Raw genomic sequence first — 24,315 nt, forward strand, 5'->3', positions numbered from 1 at the left:
CGAGGGTACATATACATGTCTGCAGACATATGTGAACACAGAGGCAGAGCTGTGCCCCATTTTTGCAGGTCCTGTAGTTTTATTTATTTCGCATGAAATGCTAGGACTAAACAAGGAAACTGTTGTGGCACTAAGGCAAACTTAGCTCTGTCGACAGCACTGTTTCTGGCCATTTTAGGGGTAAGACGAGTAAAGAGGCAAAGCAAATGCTTACTGCAGCAGCCATCCAGGGTTTGGATGAGCCTGGAGAGCCACACCACAGACAAGTATAGTGAGGACATCAGAGCCTGCAAGCGCTTTGCTCTTCAGCTCCAGAACTATTTTTAAAGATCTTGACCTGGTTACAGACCTGCAGAAACCTGGCGAGTTGGAAGGAGCAAATACAGGGACCTTCTCCATGATTTGAAAATAATTACTAGCTGTGGATGTAGTCACCCAGCCTTATTATCTCCACCCATCCCTTGTTTGTCTTCTCCTCCAACCCTCCAAACGTGACACTCTGTTGTCTTGGCTGCAGTGCATCAGGAGGCTTTTCAGGGCCAGCTGTAGCTCTGAGCGTGGCCCAGGAGCCGTGGGGCAGCTGGGGGAGGCTGACATCCCCCATTGCAGGAGCAAAGGCTGAGCCCACAGCCTGCTCATTTATGCCAAGGAATTTTTGGCTGCAGGTGCCAGGTAATTCCTGGTATGGCTGGCAGGCGATCCTCCCAGCTATTCACAGCAGTGCTTTAATTCAGGCCACCTATGCTCACACAAGTCTCCTGTGCAAGAACAACCCCATGCAGAGCTTACATGGTGTTAGCTACCCAGACAGTTTTATTTACAGTGAAGTTAAAAAGTGACACTCCACCTTTTGTCTTAGAAAGCAATAGAGGAACTTCTGCTATGGTGAAGCACCTATAAGAAAAACAGTACTTTTATGTCCAGGTTTATCAAAGCATTTTCTGTGTGCAGATAAATGAAAAGAAACAAGCCACTGAGTGACACAACTGGGTTTCCCAATACAGTGTTATTTTAGCGCAGCTCTTCTGTGTGACACACGGCAAACGACTGTAAATAATTATGGCTAAATTCCCCTTGTGAAATGTAAGAACCAGCATTTGTTTTCTGATGCATTAACCCAGCAGTTTTGCTTATACTCTTATAAAGGGACTAACAGGACAGATGCTTCCCTGCAGATGTCAGGGGGGTCAGTTTGGCTCCACGCCAAACTAGCAACAAGGAGAAGCCTGTGCATGAGCGTGCAGAAGGCAAATGCACACTGCACAGTAGGAAACAGGGCTGCCAAGCCACACACTCCATTAAGCAGCATGAGAGGAGACCAGAGTCTTTGCTATTGGGCAAGGATAAAAAGGTGAAAAGAAAAAAATCATCCATGCAGTATAGACCAATGTCTGCACCATAAGCCAGCCTAGGAAGTACTAGTGCAGCACAGTTAAATAATTTGTGTCATCTGCCACGGGGGACCCAGGTGCACATGTTAGGTGACCAGTTATCCATGTGTTTTCCCTATCCCCAAGTGCTGTGCAGAAGAGAATTCAGCTATCAGGATGTCACATCCGTGCACAGATTTGTGTTGCTTTCCAAGGTTTCTGCGCCTGCCTTTGGGCCAAAGGGGTTGAGGGAAGGGGACTGAGGGGTACCTGAGGTTCTGCTTGTGATCCTCCCACATGGTGGGACTATGCAGGAACTGAGTCAGTCTCCAGCCTAGGTCAGAGGCAATCCTCAGAGTGTGTTGGCAACTGAACCTGCCAAAGTGGCATAAAAGGGGGCATTAGCATCAGCCTCCTCTTATAAACCATCACTACTGCTTATGCATCACACAGCTTTGACTATCTGCATTAAGTAAAGGAAAACCATGGCAGCAGTTATCTAGTTTTGCAGCTAACCCAGGGCTGCCTGCATGAGGTCTATGGAGGAGCATCACACAGGAGAAGAGCTGCTGCACAGCAGTAATCCATCAGGCCTCTCTAGATGTGCTTCAGGTTGAGCTGCAACTTCTGGGCCAGATGGGCTTTTAACATGCTGTATTTGCCTTTGCACCGCCTTCTAAGTAGCACTTGATGATGTTGTCTGTAGTAATTTAAACCACAGTCTTCTTGAGATGAGGTATAGTGGAGTGGGCAGAGTGAAGTATCTCCTTCCAGAAGATACTCCTGTCAGTTTTAAGCACATAAACTTTACAAGTGAACCCCTGGGGGTTCTCCTCCAGCCAGTGGCAGAGGCTCTTCCAGAGAGCAATACAAGGCAGCAGCCATCATGGACAACCACAGAGCCTGCCTTGGGGATTCAGGCCAGGCAGGAGCCGTTTGTTTCTATAGCTATAGGAGCTAGCAGAGTTCAGCCCCCTATCGTTGCAAGCTCTGCCTTGAAACAGAAGTGCTGAGCTGTACATTTGCAGCACGTATAAACAGCTCAGTGAAGGGGCCTGGTGCAGCAGAGCAGCGCCTGCACCGAGGGAAGCTTTGTTGGCGTGGATGGACTTGTTTGTTCCCGATAGCCAGGAATGTGCAGCCTTGCAGCCTCCACGCACGCCTGCTCAGCTCCTCACTCTCTGGCTGGCAACGCAGCTGTGTCCTTGACCAACTTCCCTGCCCAGCAAGCACAGCCTCCACAACATTTTTTCCAAGCTGCCCACTGCAGCTCAGTTAGCTGTCAGGGGTGGACGTCTCCAGCTTCTCCCCAAACCTGGATGTTCCTCCCTCACCACACCAAACTTCAACCTCAAAAAAAAAAAAAAAAAAGTTATTTGCTGATGAAGGCTCTAGCAGCTACTCATCACAGAAAAGGAAGTGCCAAATATTTCCTTGTACGATCTGTTTCTGCAATCAAAGTGCTCTGTGGTTCAGTTGTAAAGGCTGGTTCCCTCCCACCCCACACACAGCCCATGGGTCATGAGCCTGAGCAGGACGTAGCTGACTGTCCACACCCTCATCACTTCATACTTTCACACAGCAACACTCGTACCTTTGCTTTCCGTGCAACATTCACCATTTCCTCGTGGAGTGAGGACAGGGCAAGCTGCTGCAGACACATTCACACTTGAATTGGCACTGTCAACTCCAAGCCCAGCAAGTTTCCCATGAACAAGCCCAAATGCTTTTGGCCCCCATCCCCAGAGCATCTTGCCAAACTGGGAGGGTGGGAGAGGGGGGAAATAGAATGATGTTTTTACTGGGAAGCGTCCCTTCTGTCCCCACCATTTGCTGGGGTAGGGCTTTTGCAGCCAAACAGGGAAAAATACATATGGGCCATCCGGAGCATCCCAGGAAAAGCTGGAAAAAGCTCTTCCCAACGACCTCCCAGGCCCTGGGACCTCCATAGCTCATGGCCTCACTCACAGGGACTCAGACTTGGCAGCAACAAGGGAAGCCATATGCAAACATGCCACCAGAGAAAACATGCCAAGAAAACAGAGTATTTTTGTGCTGTTATTTTTCCCAGTGCTGGCAGTCATAATTTTGTTTCTGCGTTAAGTGGGGTTTTTTGGTGGTTTTTTTTTTCTTAAACACCAATAGATACATTTTCTGGAGAAGCTTCTCCCATCTCCAAAAACTAAACACTTCAAACTAGGAAATCAAGCTGGAAAAATCAAAGAGATCTCTGCCCTTCAAATGCCACTTTCCATCTACCTCTCATATAACCTAGCTTTAAGACTGTCTTTACCACAAACTAAACCATGTCCTTTTTTCAGCTGCAGAGTTATATTCCTGGAAGTAATGCAGGTGTTTAAAATAACTATCTATTTTAATGACACTACCCAAAAAAGTCCATTAACTGTAGTAAACAAAGTGCACCAGCAAACCTCATCCAACCCCCTGGCAAGACAGAGCAGTATCATGGGCAGGCTGAGATGCGGGCTCCCAGCCACTGTGCACCAGCGCAGCCCCCATGACCTTACAGCAGCTGATGGTCTTACCCATTACTTCTGCTTTGTTCATCTCAGCATGCTGTCCTTCCCTCCAGATTTCATACAGAAAAATACAAAGAACACAGAAACACAGTTTAGCTTGCTGACATAATGCCCATATTTAATCTTTTAAAACAAGAACAAAATCAAGAATAAAATCAAGAATAAAAATTTCATTTAAGTCATACAGTACATTAATCTTTCAGCAATGACCCAATCTACAGTACTCAAATGCCTGGCATGAAGTCTATTATCTCAGCGTTTAACAAGTGTATAACCAGTGACACAGTAAAAGAAGAGCTCACAATACACAGCTAACACGATGAGTTCAGATTTTCTTCTAAGAGTCCAGCTAGGGTTTGTAATACGTGGGTCACTTTTGAACCGTACTTTAATCAACTTTTTTGTTCAGTCAATCTGTTTGGGGCTTTCTTTTCTGATATATGAGTTTTTCCATTATGTACAGGAATATTATTTCAAATGAAATTGCACAAGTTAGAGTATCTATCTATAGGCATACATGGTCAATCTAACTAAAAATTGAATAAGCAGTAATTACTCAGTCCTGGTTATACATTCCTAAAGGCTTAATAATACAGTTTAAGAAAAAATAATAATAATAAAACAAAACACAACAAAACACAGTTGTAGGGTGGCAATCTCTGTAAGAAGCCTCCTTCCCTTCCAAAACAACCAAGGGTTAACTGTACTTTCCACCTTTGAAATGGGGTCTACAAAGAAGTCATTTCAGCTCCTAAATAACACAAAACATGTGACTGTGTCCTTTCTAAAGTCTGAATGGTTCAATGCGTAATTCAGTGAAGCTCTCAAACAAATAATACTGGTAGGATGCAGACCGCTAACAGAAATTAGGACAATATGCCCCGATAGCACATTTGGATAGCACAACTCTGTATTAAGGGGCCATTATCCAGTGGTTAAAGTAGCTTGAAGGAGGAGAGCTCTCCCTGCAGCAGCTGCAGAGGAGGGGCAAGGGTGGGCTCTTCTGCTCCTTAGCCAAGGCTAAAGCAGAGTTTTCCCCAGCTCCGACTCGAGCACCTGCCGCCTCCTGCTCTCGGCCCCTGGCCAGCAATCCTTACCCCTTTCCGCGGGGAACCCCAGCCCAAAGGTGAGCGGAGGGGTGCAGGGTGCCCGGCTCCCACTGCTCAGGGGCAGGCACCGGGCTCCCAGGAGCTCGCCGCTGCGCCAGAGCTGCTCCGGCAGGGCCAGCAGGAGCTCTGCATGCTGGCGGCTCCCTGGCTCCCGGCCTCAACTACTGCACACATCTAAACGCAGTAACAAGCGTTTGGAGAGGCCTCTCCCACCGCGGAGTAGTGTTACCAAGCGCTAGAGACCCAGAGGGCTACCTCTAAGGGAAGGTAACTAAACACAAGGGTAGTGGAACATCTTCCCACGTTAGCGAAACATAAACATTAACTAATTAATTAACACGACTGCTTTGACTTTGTTTAATCTCTCTTTTTCTGGTGCCAGGTCTTGCTACAAATGGAGAAAACCCATAGAGAGTCACTTTCCTAGATAGAAAAGCGGTAGAATCTTAAGCCTTGAGGATCTGCTTTGTCATTTGCTACTGGCATAAACAACAAAAAAAGTCCCATTTGTTTGGTTGGTTTTTGTGGTGTTTTTTTAAGAAAAAAATCCAGACCATCATCCAGTGCACCTTTCTCTGCACATACACACACGCATACGCACCAATGGAGAGCTCCAGAAGAACAGGCATGGGAACCACAAAGCCCTAACTGTGAAAAGACAGGGGGAATCTCACATTTCTGTTTTCAATTCTCATTGAGCAACAAAGCAGCAAAATGATGTATTGCAAGAAATAAATGGTCACAGAACACACATTCACCCAAACGCAACCATGGATACATTTTTCCCATTTTTTTTTTTTTTTTTCTGATAGATGCTGTTATTCATCTGATAGTTTCTTTCTGGCTGTGCTGAAGTTTTTGAAGAGCATCTGGTGCTTCTTTAACCTTTATCACAATGTGAGAACCTCAGTGGCAATGGACAACCTATCTCATTAGTGCCACAACCGACCATCTCCAATTGAGATTCTCTATGAACCCCTTCAAGAAGTTGAATCTAACTCTGCTCCTTTGGTGCCACTCTGTTTTGTTTTTTTTTTTTAAATTAACAAACACAGCATATTAATGCAAATTTGATGTTTTCTAAAAATTAGAAATGCTCAGATAATTAGTTCAGCAATATGCAAAGTGCATCTATTTGGTTCTTTCCATAGATCACCTTCTGTTGTAAGTTTAAATTCCTTCACAGTTTAAAATATTGTGAAGAAATTATATGTATACTTTATGTATAGAACTATTTATATACATACACATATATACACACAACTCTGTACTTTATATAGCCATAAACACTCATTACTTAACTATTTATATTATATACACATGGCATGAACACACTCAGTGAAGAGTTGGTGCAGGCTGAAATCATTCCATCGGGTTTAATGGAATAACAACAGTGAAACCATGAGTGACTTACCAAGAGACAAAGACATACATCTATTAGATAAGTGAAAGACCAATTAAATCAGCTCTTCCATTTCCCTATTAGCACAGGATTGTTCCCACCCCATTCCATGCTCCGTATGCACATACACAGCTATTTTGCAGGGTGTTTACATGAGAGGGGAGTGGCGGTTCTTTTTTCTAAATGAAAGAACAGTCCATATTTACTTGGGCTCATCTCAGCCTCTTCTGCAGAAGTGCAGCACAGCTGGGTCTGGATGTCTTGGAGGACTCTGAATGCTGCGCCACCATTAGCTGAAAGCACCTGCTGAAGCGTTATTGCATGGTTATGGGACAGCTATCAGTTGTTCACAGTCTGTGAACTCTCTCTCCAACAAGTGGTACAACTGTATAAATACATATTTTAGCACAAAACAGTTTAACACGAGGCAAGTCCAAGTATAAATGAGACCTAAAGGCCTATGGGTGAACTTTAAAGGCCAAGAGTTCTTCAGAGTGCATGTTGTTTAAGGAACGCAAGTCAGGTAATTTCAAAAGAAGTTTTGTGAAAATAGAGGCTTCATTTGGGTGATTTTTCATGATTAAGGTCCTTAATGCACGGATTAGTGTTTCCTGAAGTGCCTCCACAGAATTGACATTTTCTATTCCGGAGCGATCTAAAGAGAAGAGGGCAAGGGGAGGGGGGAAGAAGAATTGGGAGAGAATAGGGAAGGAAAAAAAAAAAAAAAAAAAAGACTGAATGGATGTAGTCTGCAACAAAGCCACTGCAATTATCACTGATTAAATTAACAAGAAAAATTGAGTACTTATGCCCTAAGTTTCAAACCCACGTTATCAAAATTCTTTTAAACATTTTTTAGCATCAACTTTGAGAAGTTTTAAGCTCATGCCAAAGTGGCAGCATTTAATCACCTTTTCTGTAATCACCCATGTTTCCAGAAAAGGACAGATTGAAGCATATACTTAAGTATTTTACCAAATCACAACTTTCACTGCAAGAAGAGAGACAGGGCACAGGAAAGTAAAAATTTCTAACACTTCCCAAGACTGGACACAGAACACTTAAACTCAAACTAGAGGTTCATGTTTGAGGAGAAAAATCCCACTCAGGACAAGCCACGCTCCTACCCGCACCACAGGATCCCCAGGGGCAAAGGGAGTGCAAGCCTTGACATGACCAGGCACTATTTCTGAGTGCGTTCTGAAGCACTTACAAAATGAAGCATGATGCACCCCGAAATTCCCAACCAAGGAAGAAAAGAAGAATTTCAACATCAAGTAGAATACTATGTTTTCAGATACTTCACTCCTCCCACACCCAAAGCATCTCTTTCAAGAGAGCTGTATTTAAGAACAGGCCTGTTGTCCTTAGATGGAACCTAAGTAAGCAGCTTAAAAGGATGAATTTTTAAGCAAAACATCTGACCTAATAACCATGCACAGTAGCTGTTTTTTCTGAGCTGTAGCCTCTCTTCTTAAATGCTATGTAAATTCAGCAGGGCACACACACAGACGAGTGATGAGTGACGGACGCTAAGAGCAATGTGCTTTGATGTGCACATGTACTTAAGCACTTTGCAGAACTGGGACACAGAACGAGAACAGCTTTCTGGAGTAGCACTGAGTCAGATCATACAGTCAGAATGGGAATCCCTTCCTTATGTCAGTGTCAATCCAATCGAATTTCAGGTGAACAGAGTCTAGGAAGTCCTCCTGGACTATTCAGTGCAATTCCCTACCACTATGGGAAAAATTATTATATAATCCATTCAAGGATCCATCTTGAAGCAGTCAATGTGTTTTGTTCCTCTAGAAATTGTTCCGGAACCTTCTACCCAAACAATTAGGAACTTCATTTAGTATTAAATTATGTTTATTAGACATATTCCACTCTTCTGGGAAGACTCTTCATCAGGTTTGACAGCTGCTCTCCAAGAGAGCACTAGTGCAGAGATGCCTCTATTTCTTGAACTATCTGTGCCACTTGCCCCCCCCCCAGCCCCCTGCTTTGCAAAACCTTTAGGCTTGCTCTACCTTGAGCAGGGATGATAACATTGGCACAGAATATCTCAAGAGCTCTGTACAGTGACAAGAGGTACTGCCTCGCCTCTGAAGGCAGAGGAACGCAGTCCAGTCTTTCCTGGCTGCCTCAGGAGAGTTAATGTAGCCTACTCTCTTCAATTAAGTCTGTCTTTCTTCTCCCTCTCAGTCTACTTCCAGCTGCTCTCAGTCCCCAGCAAAAGTTTTGTTAGTACTATTTCAATAAGAGAGACTATTAGCAGGGGGTGTATTTTATATTCTTCTACCACAAAGCATCACCCTCAGTTAAGAGATTATCTGGTCTCTAGACCTGCATAAAGTACATTCTTTCAGCTTTGCTTCCACCTTGCTGCTTCTTCCTTCAGTGCCCACAATCCATCTTGCTATCTCCCCTCCATCTTCAACACATACAACTAACTGAAGCCAGAGGCAAAGCATTCTTTTACTTTTGGAATGGTACCAAGGTAGTTCTTCAGCAGCACCAGAAACACTCCTACATTCTCACTACATAGCCTGCTTTTTCCTTCTTTGCCATATGACACCAAAACAAGAGGATGTACACAGTTACACACATTCCTTGCTACTACCCCTGCTTCTTTCTGCATGTTCTAACTATCCCTCATAACAGTGGTTATTTACCCAGTGTTATGTGGGTAACACATTTCCGGTAAGTGTGCTCCTCACTAGCAATATTTAGAACATTTCTTTCCTTCCAGTGGCTTTTTTCAAAAACTTTTAAACAACTGAAAGTCTTTTTAAAAGATTTTTAACTAGTGCAGCATGGTATTTTATATTGTGGATCACTTAATCAGGATTCAACAGTCACTCCTGTCTATTTCTGCAACTGATACAAACCTTGACTACTCTACTATCCTCCTTTCAATTTTGTCTTGAGTAACTTTCACTGTGAGATGAAGAAGTCTTAACGGCCTTATCCTTCCACCTTCAGTTCTTCTTCCAGTTATGGCACCTTTTGCCTTTGCCTGCATCTCCATGTCATTCTCTCTGATCTTGTTCCTCAACTCTTCCCCCTTCTCTAATTGAGCTCTGTCTCCACCTTATGGAAAATGACTCTATGGGTCACACTCCTCCTTGAGGGGTGGGGTACAGGAGATCTGTTTTTCAACATCTGTTTAATCAACACGTGCCCACAATCCTTCAGTTCTACAGGCATCTTCTCCTGGCAAGCCCTCACACTGTGAGCATCTTCCCCAGGAGCTCTGTTAGGGGCACTTCTGATCCTCTTCGGTACCTGCTTGAGCATGAAGGTTGTTCACTTACTTGTGCAAGTAACAACTGCAGCATTTGAATCTGCTTTCAAGCTACAGAGTGAATTTGATCTGAAAACTGCTGTACTCGCAGTGACCATGAAGGTTACTATTGTGTTTGGAACATGGTAAAAATGCAAGTTTGGGCCCAAATGTTAAAAGATTAATGAAATTGTACTTTATAAGACCCTGGAAGTATTTTGTGAAGATGTTCAAGAAGGCTGTGATCAGACTGCAGATCAGACTACAAGGTACCTAAAATAGGTAGCAATGATGTCCAGAGCTATGATCTGAAAAATTCTCAGCAGCTGCAAGAAGCCTGAATATCAAACACATCCTCTTTTTGTTGTGTTGCATGGCTCTGACATTACAGGCCGTACACATTACATACCATCCATCCCTAAGCCCTGCTTGGAGCTAGCAACAGCACGGAACAGTGCTTAACGGGCTGGGGGCGGGGGGGTGCAGGAAGGCAAGGGGGCTGGCTCTGTGCTAGAAGCACAAGTAACAGAACAGATACAGCCAATTACATTGAAAAAAAGTGGCACAGAGATTATGATATTCTAGGGCCCAGCAGCTGAGCAAGCAAGAAGAGTGGCTGTAGCCTACTTACAACATTGCACAAAGAGGGAAGAGGCCTGTTTCTCAGTTCTTGAAGGTTGTCTCTAGTTCTCATCAACTTATTTTTTTAAAGATAACGTATATAAAGCAGAGTCTGGAAAAGCAACTAAACCCACAGGTTTCTCTCTGCTACCAGGACATTTTCACTAACAGACTACAGTGCCACACTTCCTTCACACTGCCATTCGTTCAAAGCTTGCAAACTATACGTTCGAAGCATGCAAACTGTACCACCCTCTGCTCATTACCACCGCTTACAAACTGAAGAGGCTACAGCTGCCCCATCCTGTGCTACCACATTTCAGTTAGGCCATGCACAAAGCTATTAGACTAAGCCATCCTACCTTGTTTACAGAGGTTTTCATGTGCCTACAGCACCATGCCTGGGGTGCCTCTCCCTGTTAAGGAAGATGTGGGTCTAAACCACTCACATGGAAGAGGTGCACTTGTTCAAGAAGTGAGCAGCCGCCAAATGCTGGCTTGCTGTATAAGTGGGCACTACTAGCATTCCTGCTAGCTACCTCTAGAGAGCTCCTTACCCAACAAGCAGGGATTCTGCATCTTATATTCCAGGCATTATACGCAGAGCTAATGTGGCTAATTTGAGGCTTTAGATAATACTACAGAAGTAGGTGCTTAATCCTTCTTTGAATCTGGGCCAGGGTGTTCCGCATATCCAGGGACTGAAACAAGATACAAGGCTGGTGAAGATGTTAGTGGATTGGCAGACCTTTAGTGGTAAGAAGTCACGATGCAGATGAATAGGGCTTTCTTGCTGACATAGCCAGAGATCAAACTGTTGGATTTAGACTTAAGTAAGATACGCAATAGACATCAATGACAATACTTGGAAGTAAAAATACCACCTTATCCCAAGACTTAGGCTGTGCAAGTCAAGACTAATTTCACTGATGCTGTCCTGTCTGAGCCAAATGGCTTCTAAACAGCCATCGGGCAGCTATGAGATGTATTTTTGCATTCTGTAGAAAGCAGTAGGAAAATATAAGCCCATTGTCACATTCCTCCAAAAGACAGTATTAGAAAGAGCGGGTATGTAAGAGAGTAAATTACAGGCTGCTAGTACCTTAAAACCTGCTAAATTGCACTTAGACATGAAATAACAGGGTATACATTTTACAGAAATCTTAATAGAGAGCCACATTCAAAATATGGCGAAGGTGCAAGTTAACATTCTCTCCTTACCAGCAGATACCAGGACAACCGCTGTAAACAAACTCATTTCCTCATCACTAAGTTGCAGGGCGTTTAGTTTCTCACTAAATTCAAACATTGAGTTGAGCAGATCACCAGCTCCCATTGAATGCAAGTCATCCACACTGTACTTCTTTCCACTCAAGAAGGTGACGGTACGTTCCTTTGCATCAAACAAAGATGCAAACCGTACCATTAAAACCTGGTGAAAGAAAAAAAGAACAAGAAAAACAGATAAATATAGGTGTATTTCTAGAAAAGCCAAAGAAAAAAATTAAACCTTTTACAAAATTAAACCTTATTCAAACTGTCTCATTAACCGCTGTACAAGCATTCTACACAGAAACTGTCAGCATGCTATTGAGCTGTAAAAAACAGTGCAAGCTCTGGCCCAGTAGTCTGAGAGAAACAAACAAGTAAAAAAATCAGCGAGTGGATGCAGGGGAGTGGCTACAGCACATAGAAGGGAGGAAAATTAAAATTTAAGCCTCAGACAGCCTGAGCCACAAGGACAGAGCCATTCAGAAATATGCCAGTAGGACAACTTGCTTAAGCCACCGAACAGCCAAAGGCATACAGAGCATTAAAAGAAATGTTTTCTTGGCCACACTTATGAGGAGCAAAATGAAGGTACTGAACCAGATTCTCGCTTGGCGTAAACTGGAGCAGCTCCATTAAAACAATGCTGATTTACACCACCTGATGATCTGGCCCCGCTAGGCATTCTTTGGGAAAGTACCATGCCGCATTGCTGTACCCACAGGAATGTTAATGAGCTCTGGTAGAAAGGAGCCACACGTACGGCCCTCAAAAGGCAGGGAAGCAGGGCTTGAAACGGCACCTGGTCTGTAGCTGCAGCTGGGAATACCCCTTTGGTATAAGCACCTGGGCTGGAGCAGTTGACATGTGCTGAACTTACCCCTCTGGGCTGAAATTTCTCTTGTGGTTTCTCAGTCGTACTGTGAAATGTTTCCCTCTGGAATGGCTTGTAAAGTTTCATTTGCTCATGTTCAACAACCTTAATTACATTTTCAAGGTTTAAGTTGCACAGAACAGCCTTCTTATTTGGAGAAAATGAACCAACTGGCATTGGTTAAAACTTCAGACTTGCTGTAATTTCTTGGTGTGACAGTCGTCTCTTCTCACTTACCCTACATAACTGCATTAATTTAAATGTTTACTACAGATGAGAGGAGAACCAGGTTTTCAGCAAAGACTAGTGCCTTTGACAAGCTTAAAAAAGGAGGGTTCAAAAAAAATAAAAATGTTTGAGAATTCAAACACCACTCATGCACATTACATGACCTGCTCCTAAATTTTAACAGCCAAGTGACATGCAGCAATCTTGATGGACACATGAGCACTATGTATTATTCACCTGTCAGCTAAGCTGTATGTCCTTTGACAACATTAACTACAGAGTGCAGTAACCTAGGCAGAAACCTAGGTGCAGAAGCCCTCAGAAGACAACAAAAGGAGACAAAGGGCAGACAGACAAAGCTAAACTTGTGCATTAGCAGGGACCCACCAGGTACTCAACAACCCTTTCGTTCAAAATGGTATTGCTCTTACAGAATTGGTCTTCGGAAACATGAACTTGAAATAAAGAGCAACCAGTATGAATGCTGGTATTCAAAACTGAAGCCTGTGAAGGTGGGTTGACTTAATACTAAGGCAAAGACCTCATCTACAGATGTCAATGTCACCATTCTAATCCAAGGAAGAGCAGTTTAGACTATGGTGTAGCACATGATTGATTCACCCCATCTCACTGCAAGCCAGACCTCTATTTGTGCATGCTGAGGATACACCTTATAAGCCCTATCACCTGACCATAGTGATATAAGCACACAAAATCCTCCACACAGGCAAGTGCTTGCTGACTTCCCCAACACCTGCAGCCAAATTCCCAAATTTGTGAGTCTGTGGAGAAACTGAGTCACTACCCCAATGGATCTATGGGGCTTGTCAGCTCTACCATCAACTACATTTGGAGTGGGGGCTTGCGGAGGTGGGGGAAGGACCCACTCAAATCCACTTGAATTCCTTATTTTATGCCCACTGCTGTTTCTGAGCTGGCTCCCACACAAAGCCATGCAAATGCCACCACAACAAAAAGCTTCCCAGTACTCCCAGTTCTAAGAGGGCTTTTTAGCTTACGTGTGTGAATATATACAGCTATGCTGCTTCTGCACCAACATTGTCTCCATGTGTCTTCATGCCCCCAAATGAACAAGCACACCTTGAATATGAGCTGCTGGTAAGTACAGTGCCAAGACAGCCACACACCAGTACCCAAGGGAGCCAAAACAAGCTCAGAGGCAGCACTTTTACTCAGGTTCTTCTATTAACATACATATGTTGTGATATCCTAGAGTAGCTACCCAGCAGACAGAAATCATCCTGAAAGCCTGAAGCATACAAGTTCCTTTTGCCTCTATTGCAATGGTTTCATTAAGTCTGTTGGGTGTATTTTTTCACTGCTCTGCAGCATTATTTTTATGGGGTTTTTTTCTGTTCTAAGATGCCACGTAGGCCTTTAACTACAGGTGCCAGCTCACTAACAGAAATTATTGTTTCTTATAAGTGAATAGGGATAAGCATGCAGATGTACATTATTATTAATTCCCCTGGATATAGAAACCTTCTTATCAGCTGTGCTTATAACTGGCAAAAAGGCATATGAATGAGGCTTGAGAAAAGCATGAGGTGAAAAAAGGCCAAGACAAAACATTTTACTTGCAAAACATGAAGTTTTGGCTTTATGTTATAGGAACAGTTCAAGCCTCATTTTCCACCCTCCTTGAAGGCACTGGACAGTATATCACTTTGCAGAGGAAGGAACCGACACTTTTGTGTAATGTGAACAGAACGTAAGAGGCTGTAGCTGAAGAAGTGAAAATACAGCCCTTAGCTACAGGAGTTGTAGATGAATATTAAAAGGTCAAGAGTACGTACAACAGCAAAAAAATACATGACAGCAAAATGGAAGAAACACAGAATCCGACACACTCCAGGAACCAAGTTTTCCAGTGTAACTTGTACCTTCCAACTCAACAATTATCCATTTTAGAACCGGGCTATATAGATACAGATAAAAGACCCAACACATTACATGAGAAATGTCTTCAGTTCAGGTAAACAGGAAATCCAACATCCCTCTTTGAAATAAATCAAGTAAACAAGAGCAAAAGCATCACCAACCCTGCCCTCCCCAGAAATAGACAGTAACATTGAATACTTAGGACTTCAGCTCCTCTAGCCCTCTATGTTTAAACTTCACATCTGAATACTTGTAAAATTGTTCATGGTCTCCAATAGACACAAGAGTCTGGAAAAGCAACTAAAACCTTAAGTAAAGGTCACTAATAAAACAGCACTGACCTCTCTGGTATTCTCAGTTTGATTCACATGTATGTCATGCTCACAAGTTGGTGAAACTAACCATGAGGACCTGGCGAGATTAGTCTAGAGTAAGTCAGGGTGCAGCTGGTACATGGTACAGAGCTGCAGCAGTACAGGTAGTTATCTGTCTTACTGCTTTGGAGATGGAGACTTCAGCAACCCCCAGTTGCCACCAAAGGCTAGCGGTGACTGGTCAGGATGGATGCCCTGGCTTTGGCAGGGAGCACAGTGGCAGATGGAAGGACATACAGAGCGATGAACACACTCCTCTACAAAACTGCTAAGTCAATACATAGCTTTCTGAACTATCCACCCTTCCAAATGCAGTCTGCTGCTCTCCAGGCTAAGCAAAGGTAGCAAACAAAGTAATCGCTGCTATACAAAACCAAAAAACTCCTCGTTAGTTATATATTAATACCCAGGGAAGAGGAAAGGGTAAAAGGGCTGAGCACTTTTGAGCTACTTGGGAGACAGCTCAACAATATTTCACCGAACAGAAGCACTGGACACCATCAGCTTAAGAACAGCTCAGAGCCAGCATCCATGAACAAGCTGGTTTTGCCTGATATAACCTAGTCCTATTTATTTTTGCTCTTAAGGGGGTCACACTGATGCACAGACTGTCAGGTCTGTGCTATACATGCAGTGGTCTCACCTCAAAGGTCCCAGCCTTCAGAAGATTAACCTGGTCATGTTGGGAAAGATCTCGGAAACCTGGGATGCGCTTGGCAAATTCCACCACTTCCTTTACCGCAGGGGTAAAACTCAGGGAAAACTCTTCCCAGACTTCATGGCCAGACTTGTTTGGGTCCACGTGGGGAGTCTTACTCATTGGACACACCTGATGTTTACAAAACACAGAGAGAAAACAACTCTTAAAGATATAATTTCAAATGACAAATACTGGAAAGAAGCAGGTTATTCTTCAAGAAAACTTTGCCATAATGACATATAGAGAAAAAACAACAGCATTCCTCAGTCAATTCCCAAAGCAACTAGATTTTTCCCCCTCCCTTTAAAACAAACATTAAAATCCCCAGGGCAGTCCATTAGCAAGCTGTTTCCAAATTTGCTGACCTTGGTAACGTCACCACTGTTTAATAGCAAAAGGTTGAGAGAACCCAGGTTATGCTGTTCTTCCCTTATGTCACTCATGCCTGACATCTGGATTTCTCTTACTTGTATTATCCCTGTAATCTCACAATTAATCATGATTTCACAATCTCATCATCTCGTAGTCACTACTACATTGATTCTCATAGATCTTTCTTGTCTTGCAGGCAACTAAAGTGATTCAGTCAAGGTGACAAAGGTGTCAACACCAGAGCAAGGAACCCAGCCTTGGTTTCCCGAGTCACAGGTTTACACCCTCATTACCAGAACAACCTTCCTTCCCTACATCTTTTCTTTCATTTGTATCACTCAAGGAAGACCAAAGAACTGGTATTCCAATTTTGCTCAGTCACAAGGCAACAAAATGCTCTTTCTTTTATACAAACACACAGTGAGTTTTTTTGTAGCAAAGTCTGAATCTATTACAATGAGATCAGACATATCAGTCAAGGCTGACTGCCAATAAATTCCCTCTAAAACCCAACCAGACGCTCTGAGATACTTTCAGTTCTGCTTTCTTTTAATGAAGTTTAAACCTTTTAATACTCATTTCACCTGTCATCATCAAGGACAAGAATTCCTTTAAGCATTCCTCACAAGTATACTAAACAGGCTATGTAATCCTACATAATGTCAGCAAAGCAAACAAAAACAGTAGAATAGATTAGTAACTCCTCAGCGCTCTGCTGCTTTTGCAGGGCATCTTCAATCTGATAACTGCCTAGCAATTCTTTGCGTGGAAGGTCCTATGATCCATTACAAGAATATATTCAACAGGTATACACGCTTGCATGTGTGTGTATACGTATTTGGCAACAGCTACGGAGACTAAAATGGAGATAGATGTACCTTTCTGAGTTTGTTTTGGGGGGTTTGGGGGAGTTTTTGGTGTCCCCCCACCCCCAAGTGTGTTACTAACTGGACGGTCAATATGGAGAAAGCTCTTCCCAAAAGTCAAACAACAAAATTGCAGATTTCTTAGTTCAGCTGTGAATCACAACATCATTTGTGTGTCTGAGGACAACACCCAAAACCAAACCATTACTTGTGGGGTAGAGTGGGACTTTTTCCACAAACTAAAAATCATGAAATATTTTGGCAAAAGGCCTAGGCACACAACGAAGCACAGCAGACAGTAACCACTGCTCCATCCATGATACTGCAATGGTTCACACAGGTATTGTTAAAAATACTGTACTCTGAAAATAAGGAATCTCTGGTTCAGCACCCCCCTCTGAATTGGGCACAAAAAGCACGTCAACTTCTCATCCTATGATCATTTACTCTTAACCCCCAGGCACTCTGTCCCAAGGGGGAACTGTCACTTTCCCCCACTGTGTATTAGGTCTAAGCTCTCTTGAGAGACCTCTGCCCAAGAGTAACAAAATCACATAATATCTCAAGTTGGAAGGGAGCCATAAGGATCATCGAGCCCAACTCCTCGTTCCTTGCAGGACTACCTAAATCTAAACCATATGACTAACAGCATCATCCAGACACTCCCTGAACTCTGACAGGCTTCCTAGGAAAGCAGTTGTCAGCTTGTGCAGTCACTAGCTCTCTTTAGAGGAACCCCTTCAGGAACGACCTGTTCTGCTTTTCTGGTTGTGAGGGTACTGAGTAAAAAAACCAAACCCCTGAACCAGTCTCCGTACTGGTTTAGAGCCTAATTACACTCCCTTACTGCTACTGACTCATTTTGGTCAGATCCTGCTCTTATGGAGTTCTCTGGCAAAGCCCTCATACATGGCAGGGATGAAGGGGGGGACCTACAGTGCTCTGCTGGATTCAGTTTTGTTTCCTCATTGTGTTAAACCTCCCTGCTGCTGCTATGCACAGGCCAAACCGACTGGCTAGGCCTCTGCAGGCAGCGCCACTCCCTGCCTGCCCATACGGACTGGTTTAACCTCTACTTCTCGGGAGTGCCAAGAATGCCGTTGTAGTGACTCCACATACTTTCCCTGCAAGGAAGAAAGGTTGGGAATGATATTATTTGTCATGGTGTAATGTGCAGAGTCTGCAATTAAGGTCAAAGCCTGCTAGGAATGGTATGGTCCACATATGCCATAGCTAAAGAAGAAAAACAAACCAACCCCAAAAAAAGTCAAAAAAGGAAATCCAGCATCAAAGCAAACAGCATTCACTGTGCGGAGACTTTCAGGGGCCTTCAAGAACCTGTGAAGAATCTTTAAAAACTAGGAGGAAGAAAAACACCAGCAGCTCAAGTACTTCAGAAAGGTCAGAGGCTCGCACTTCTGAACAGGAGCACAGGATGAGAACAAGGATGTTATGTTCTCTTATCCCAGGCAGTTCCAGTGATAAAGAGAAGGACAATCTATTTTAAGGGGCTTACAGAAATGGTTGCCTGAATGGCAGAGAAACAGCAGGTGCAAGGCAAATGGGAGGGACCTGTTAAGGGGGAAAAAAAAAAAAAAAACAAACCATACACAAAACCCATATGCAAGAAAACAGGAAGCATGCTTGTTAAAAATTCAGTGAAAAAAATGTCCTAGCAAAGTCATCTAAGGTACCCAGAAGTGTGTTCAGAGCCTCACTTGTATAAGTACTACAGAAAAGACCCTGAACTTCTCTCAAGCTGTTTAGCTGTGCATCTTCCTCCTGCCTCTGTTCAGATCTGATAATGTTCTAGGGGAGAAGGATACATAGTCTCCAGGTTCCACCGAGCCTGTATTTTACACCACCTGTAACAGAATCAGCCTACCCTATTAAAACAAACAAAACACCCCACTCCCAAAAAAACCCCAGCCTACCCAGCAAGATTTTTAGAACACACTAACAAGGCATGCAGACCAGTTTAAAATCTTAGCCCTAAGGTTTCACCCGAGAAATTTGTTCCGAATACCTTTAAGGAAATTACAGCATATCTGACTGTGCGGATTATTTTAAAGTGAAGTCTTCAAGAGGACTGAATGAAGAAGGGAACTCCTAACATCTATTTTCAAGTCAAGCCAGTTACAAAAACCCATGAGTTTTCTTCAACCAATGCTCCTTGACATCCATATACTTTGTTTGCTAAAAACCAAGCCAAGAAACCCCATCGCTTCTATGATTTCAAATCCTCCACACAACTTGAGCCATGGTTCTCTTTCATCACAACTCACGCTATCAAACTTGTGTCACTACATTGTTTCAGCAGCTGTGCCAACTCTGCAGCTTCATTGACTAAAGAGGAACAGCTGGATCATACCCACCACTAAGTCAAATCAAACAATTGATATCAATATACCAGATGCATTCTTCCTCCAGTGCTGCAAGAGTAAGTGGCATTCTTGTTTGGAGAAAAGCCATCTTCTGGGATCCTATCACACAGTCGCTGAGTATAACCACTGGTGAAGTTCATACAGTGGCTGTTTGTGAAACACATGGCGTGCCCACTTGGATAATGCACTGCGCTTCTCCCTTTGTACTGTCCACCAAGATGCTGCTCACTTTCAGGGTACTGAGGGCCACCGAGCCCACTAACACAGTGCTCACTGTTCAAGATGTACTGCTCTGTGTTCTTTGACACTCTCTCCCCACCCTGGGACTGCATAATTTCTGCTGGGTTTTGGGACTGTTCTTGGTTGTACATGAAAGTGTCTTTGTGGGCCCTAGTGACCATGCCGATCACTTCTTCCTTAGCCATGTCAGCAGCAGGAGGCGAAGAAGGGCTTTTGATGGCTTCCCGCTCTTGTTTGGGCTTGGAGGAAAGGTCTTCTTGAGGTGCTTGATCTTGATGTTCTGTTAATGCTTCATTGGGCAAGTGACCACTGAACTGGCTGTTCATCATGGTTTTCATGGCACTCTGCATTTCTATCAGCATTCTCTGTTTTTCACGTTTGGGAATGCGGCCAAATCGAACAGCTAGCAAGGTGGAGAAATGAAAAGCAGGAAAAAAAGTCAATCCTGAAAGTGTTATAGCAGCAGACAAAGGCATCAAACTAAAGTGAAAAAACCATCAAGTGCGCACACACACACACACACACACACTACACACCCCAAACAATAATCTAGTCTTTCAAGGGAAGACTTTAACTGCTCTCACCAATACTACAGCAGGGGTATCATCACTGAAATCAAGGAGCTTCCTGGGCATAGGATAGGCACAAAGTATGAATTCTATGCTGTTTACACACAAAGAGAAGGCAGCTCTGAAGCACACAATCTCTGAAGCCTTTTCCCTTTTTGTTACCAACCTGGCTATGGACTATACACATAGTTGTTAGTTAATTAAGTGTCAGGCATTAAGACTGGATCAATTAAATCAGTGCAACTTTCTGAGCTGCCAATTAGCTGAATTTAAACACAGTTCATATCATATTTGAACATAAAAACTAAAAGACAGCTCCTCGTGGACCAATTATAACTTGCCAAAACAATTAAAAGAATCAATGCTGAATGAAGCTTACCTTGGCAAATTTTCCTGATAACTTTGCCTTGACAAGGACACTTTCTGCTGGCAAGGGGATGGACATCATTGTGGCTGCAGCCCTTTTGACCCTGTCCTAGGGAATCTACAACTGCCTCTACCATCCTGTCCAACCACAGCCTTGCAAGGGCTTATAACCAGTTTCGACTGATGTAATTATGTTCGTGCAGTAGTCCATCATTAATGTAACAAAATCTCTTTCATTAAAGCAGGTGCAATCTTATGCGCAAACAAGCGCCTAGGGGATGAAATAACTCCTATGCACAACAAGAACTCCGAACAACTATTTAAAATAAGTTTTAACACTCCACCCACTAAATTATTAACAGCCTAAGATTCCTAGTTCTTGTGAAATAAACACGCAGAGAAAATTAAAAAGTGAAACATGAGGAAGAGTTCTGGTTCGTGACAGTAAGTTGCAGCAGACTAATGAACTACACTTTCAGCATTACAGCTTAAAAAATTTTGCAAGGAGTGGAAAGCCAGCAAGGTGGTCAGAGACACAGCTCAACATTGCCCTTTCATCCTTACCTTCCCCTCCCTCCATGAAAAAAAAAAAAAAAAAAAAAAAAAAAAAAAACTCTTTAGGCTCTATAATGTTTACTCTAAGGCTACCAGCTCAGGCAGAATTCCCTTTCATTGAAAAAACAACAGTAACAAAACAAAACAAAACAAAACAAAAAAAAAAAAAAAAAAGAAAAAGAGAAGAGTCTTGTTCAGATTCAGGCAGGACACAGCTATAAATATTAACTCATTAAAACAAAATTGAGACTTTTGTTACAACTGTCCCCCTACAAGACCACTGCAACACATCCCACTGCATTAGCCTCCAGAGATGGGAGGACAGCTCTGCAGCCAGGATTACATTACCAGTTCAGGAGAGTCACGCAGCAAGAAGGCAAGCTGATCTAAATGCTCTCAGACAGGGAACCTGTCCCTGACAACACGTCTGGCTGCATTTTCTGCCATTAAGACCCTTAGCAATCGGTTTTGAGGTGGGCAGCAGATTCCCTCTCAGAGGATCACTGCTCAGTAGAGAAACGTACCATCTCTTGACATCCCAACAGAGAGGCATTTTTTGAAACGACACTGCTGGCATCTGTTCCTATTCATTCTCATTATAGAGCAGTTGTTATTCTTCAAGCACTTCTTATACTGAATGTTTTGCTGAATGCTTCTTCTGAAAAAACCCTGGAAACAAACGAACAAAAGACCCCCACAAGTATTATTACAGCATGTCAAATATTCCTACCAAGATTCACCTCTCCAGAAGCACAGAAAACCTCACTGTGCCTCATCAGCTACTTCAGAGCCACCAGCTCCAAGTGATCTTAAAGAACCTGCTACTCCTCATGACTTACTTCCCCTTCGTGTATGATTTGCGTGTAACACAAATGAGTTACGATTTCTAACTATAGAAGATGCTAAGTCGTTCCCTGCAGAGTCAGCACCTAAGAGCAAAATATCTCCAGTATTACCTCCATCACTGTACTGACAGTTTATGATACGCCCTCAATCTCCTATGACATTAAGTGCAAAGGTGAAAGTCAAAATCAATCTTCTGACTTCATTCTCCATAGTTTGTCAACAAAACCATCCTGTTGTAACATATGACCTTCAAATGTGGTTCTTTTACATAACCCTTAAGTTGATTAACTCCTTCATAGAACATAAAGTTTGCAGTGTTAAAATACAAGAAAATACAGATCTACTTATGCATGGACATGCAAGCACCCAGCTCTGGATTTCTTCGTGGTAAGGAATTGCTTTTCCAAAGCTGTTTTGTTCTGTGTCCCAGCCCAGGTGACAACTTACACCCACTATCTCTTAATGCAATTAACATTCACATGTCTTGCGTGGTATGGTCCTTACCACCCCTGTCTCCAGTTCTTGTTCTCTGCTGTGCACTCCAGGGTCAGGCTGGATTGGACAACAGGCAAGCACAGAAAGTACTGCAGAGTTTGGAAAATGCCATGCATTGCTAAGTGGTTTGCCTTTTCCAGCAACTTACAGACTGTCCAAAATTTCTCTGAGTTAACAGATAACTTTTTCAGAAGTATCACCCCTTTTGCCCTATGGGGAGAACTCGAGCATTTCAGCAACAAGAAGGTGAGCAGAATATAGCTCACCTTGCAGCCCTCACAGGCATGAACACCGTAATGAAATCCTGAAGCGACGTCTCCACAGACTTTGCAAAGAAGAACCATGCCATTAAATTCTAGAATCAGAACAGAAAAGTCAAGGATATAGAAAGCCAATGACAACTACAGGAACAAGTTCCCAGCTTTCAAAACCTGGATTAAAAGCCAAATATGTCAGGTCAGTTCAACATGCAAAAAAAATACAACAGAGGAACAGACAACAAGAATGTACAAAACCCCTGAACAGTTCAGAAGGTACCAGTGCAAGGGAAAGGGGAAAAAAGACAAACATGAAGCACTCAACAGAACAGGGAGAAAGCATGTATTCACTGGACTTTCAATCACAGTAGCATTGTACTCAACTGTAGAAAAGAAAGTCTGCTTACATTTACACACTTTTAAAAGGACTATTTAGTAAACCAGGCCACCAAAGTTCAGGCTAAATCTGCTTTTCCATCAGGACAAGTAAGCCCACATAAAGGCTACAGTCTCCCCAACAGAGAATAAACACCTTTTTTTAAAAACAGAATATTAAAGGACACTTTATTATATATTGTGAACAAGCCATACACTCTACCTATTTGATAACAATTTAGGACTGGTAACTCAGCCACATCTACACATGCAAAAACTACTCATTTGAGTGCGTGTCCAGAAAATGGCATGCTTGCACACCTGAACATGAAAAATACCTTCTCAGCCCTCTTAAGTATGCTCACGGTTTGGGTTTTGTAAGTTTTTCCCCACCTATTTTACTTCAGCTTCTCAATAACTATTTTCTCTAAGTCCTAAGTGCTGGTCTAACACTGGTTTCACTGAAGCCAATGGGAATTTTACCAGTGACTTCAGTAACCACAAAGTTACCTTAACAGTGAGCAACAGAGACAGCTGGAAATACTTCCACAGAACCGTAATCTATCAGAAAAGTAATTTATTTGACATTTGGGTTTCATTTGTAAAGAGGAACTAAAACTTTTTTTTTTAAGGTTTTGAAAAAGAACCAAACCACAAAGTTTCCTTTTTTTTTTTTAAACAGAGCTAGTACTGAGCTAAAAATGTTATCTATCTATCTATACATCTGAACAGTTTACAACAGGTTTCATCTTCAAGAACCTCTGCCCTGATACCAAAAACCTAGTTGCTAGCAAATTTTTAAGAGGAAGTAAAGGTTCTTACTAAGAATTTAGGGTAGGAAAACTTAAAAACAAAAAACAAAAAACAAAAAAAAAAACCCCACAACTCTTAAGGTAGAACTGTTAGATACTTTTTTCTAGCTTCGTAACAATTCGAAACAATAAAACAGTTCTGCCAATATAAGAATTCAGCCTTAAAAAAATTAAATTCCAACTGAGTTTATGTTGAAACACTCATTCCAGTACTGTTTGATTCCTGTCCTTCCAAAACCGTTCAAATGTAGTTTTTTATGATTCATCATCTCTGATTATAAAAAGAAGTGTGAAGCAAATAGCTGAAGCTAGATTGCTAAAAGCATTTTAAAAGGTTATCCTTTAGTTCCAACTTACAAATACTTTGCTTTTTAAATCTACAAAATCAGACTTGGAATCAAAAAGATAGAAGTCCCAGTTACAGCTATGTAAACAGAATGTTTTTGTAATTTATTCTGTTCCTCAAAAAAATTGGGGGGGGGAGGTGAAGGGGGAAGGGG

At 42.7% G+C, this 24,315-nt stretch overlaps 1 protein-coding gene across 1 annotated transcript in view; it reads right to left on the reverse strand.

Annotated features, from left to right (window-relative positions):
* Positions 1-4,001: 4,001 nt before the first annotated feature.
* Positions 4,002-24,315, reverse strand: part of NR1D2 (nuclear receptor subfamily 1 group D member 2) — a 20,918-nt gene continuing 604 nt past the window's right edge. Inside the window, exons 2-8 of the mRNA XM_026842970.1 lie at positions 24,173-24,239; positions 22,638-22,772; positions 21,555-21,699; positions 19,327-19,943; positions 15,622-15,807; positions 11,553-11,763; positions 4,002-7,076 (exon numbers count right to left, since the gene is read on the reverse strand). Coding sequence (XP_026698771.1) covers positions 6,880-7,076; positions 11,553-11,763; positions 15,622-15,807; positions 19,327-19,943; positions 21,555-21,699; positions 22,638-22,772; positions 24,173-24,239 — 1,558 coding nt within the window. The 3' untranslated portion in view covers positions 4,002-6,879. The remainder of the gene's footprint in view (positions 7,077-11,552; positions 11,764-15,621; positions 15,808-19,326; positions 19,944-21,554; positions 21,700-22,637; positions 22,773-24,172; positions 24,240-24,315) is intronic.

This window comes from Athene cunicularia, assembly GCF_003259725.1.
Source record: "Athene cunicularia isolate RWA chromosome 2 unlocalized genomic scaffold, athCun1 chr2_part1, whole genome shotgun sequence".
NCBI classification, from domain to species: domain Eukaryota; kingdom Metazoa; phylum Chordata; class Aves; order Strigiformes; family Strigidae; genus Athene; species Athene cunicularia.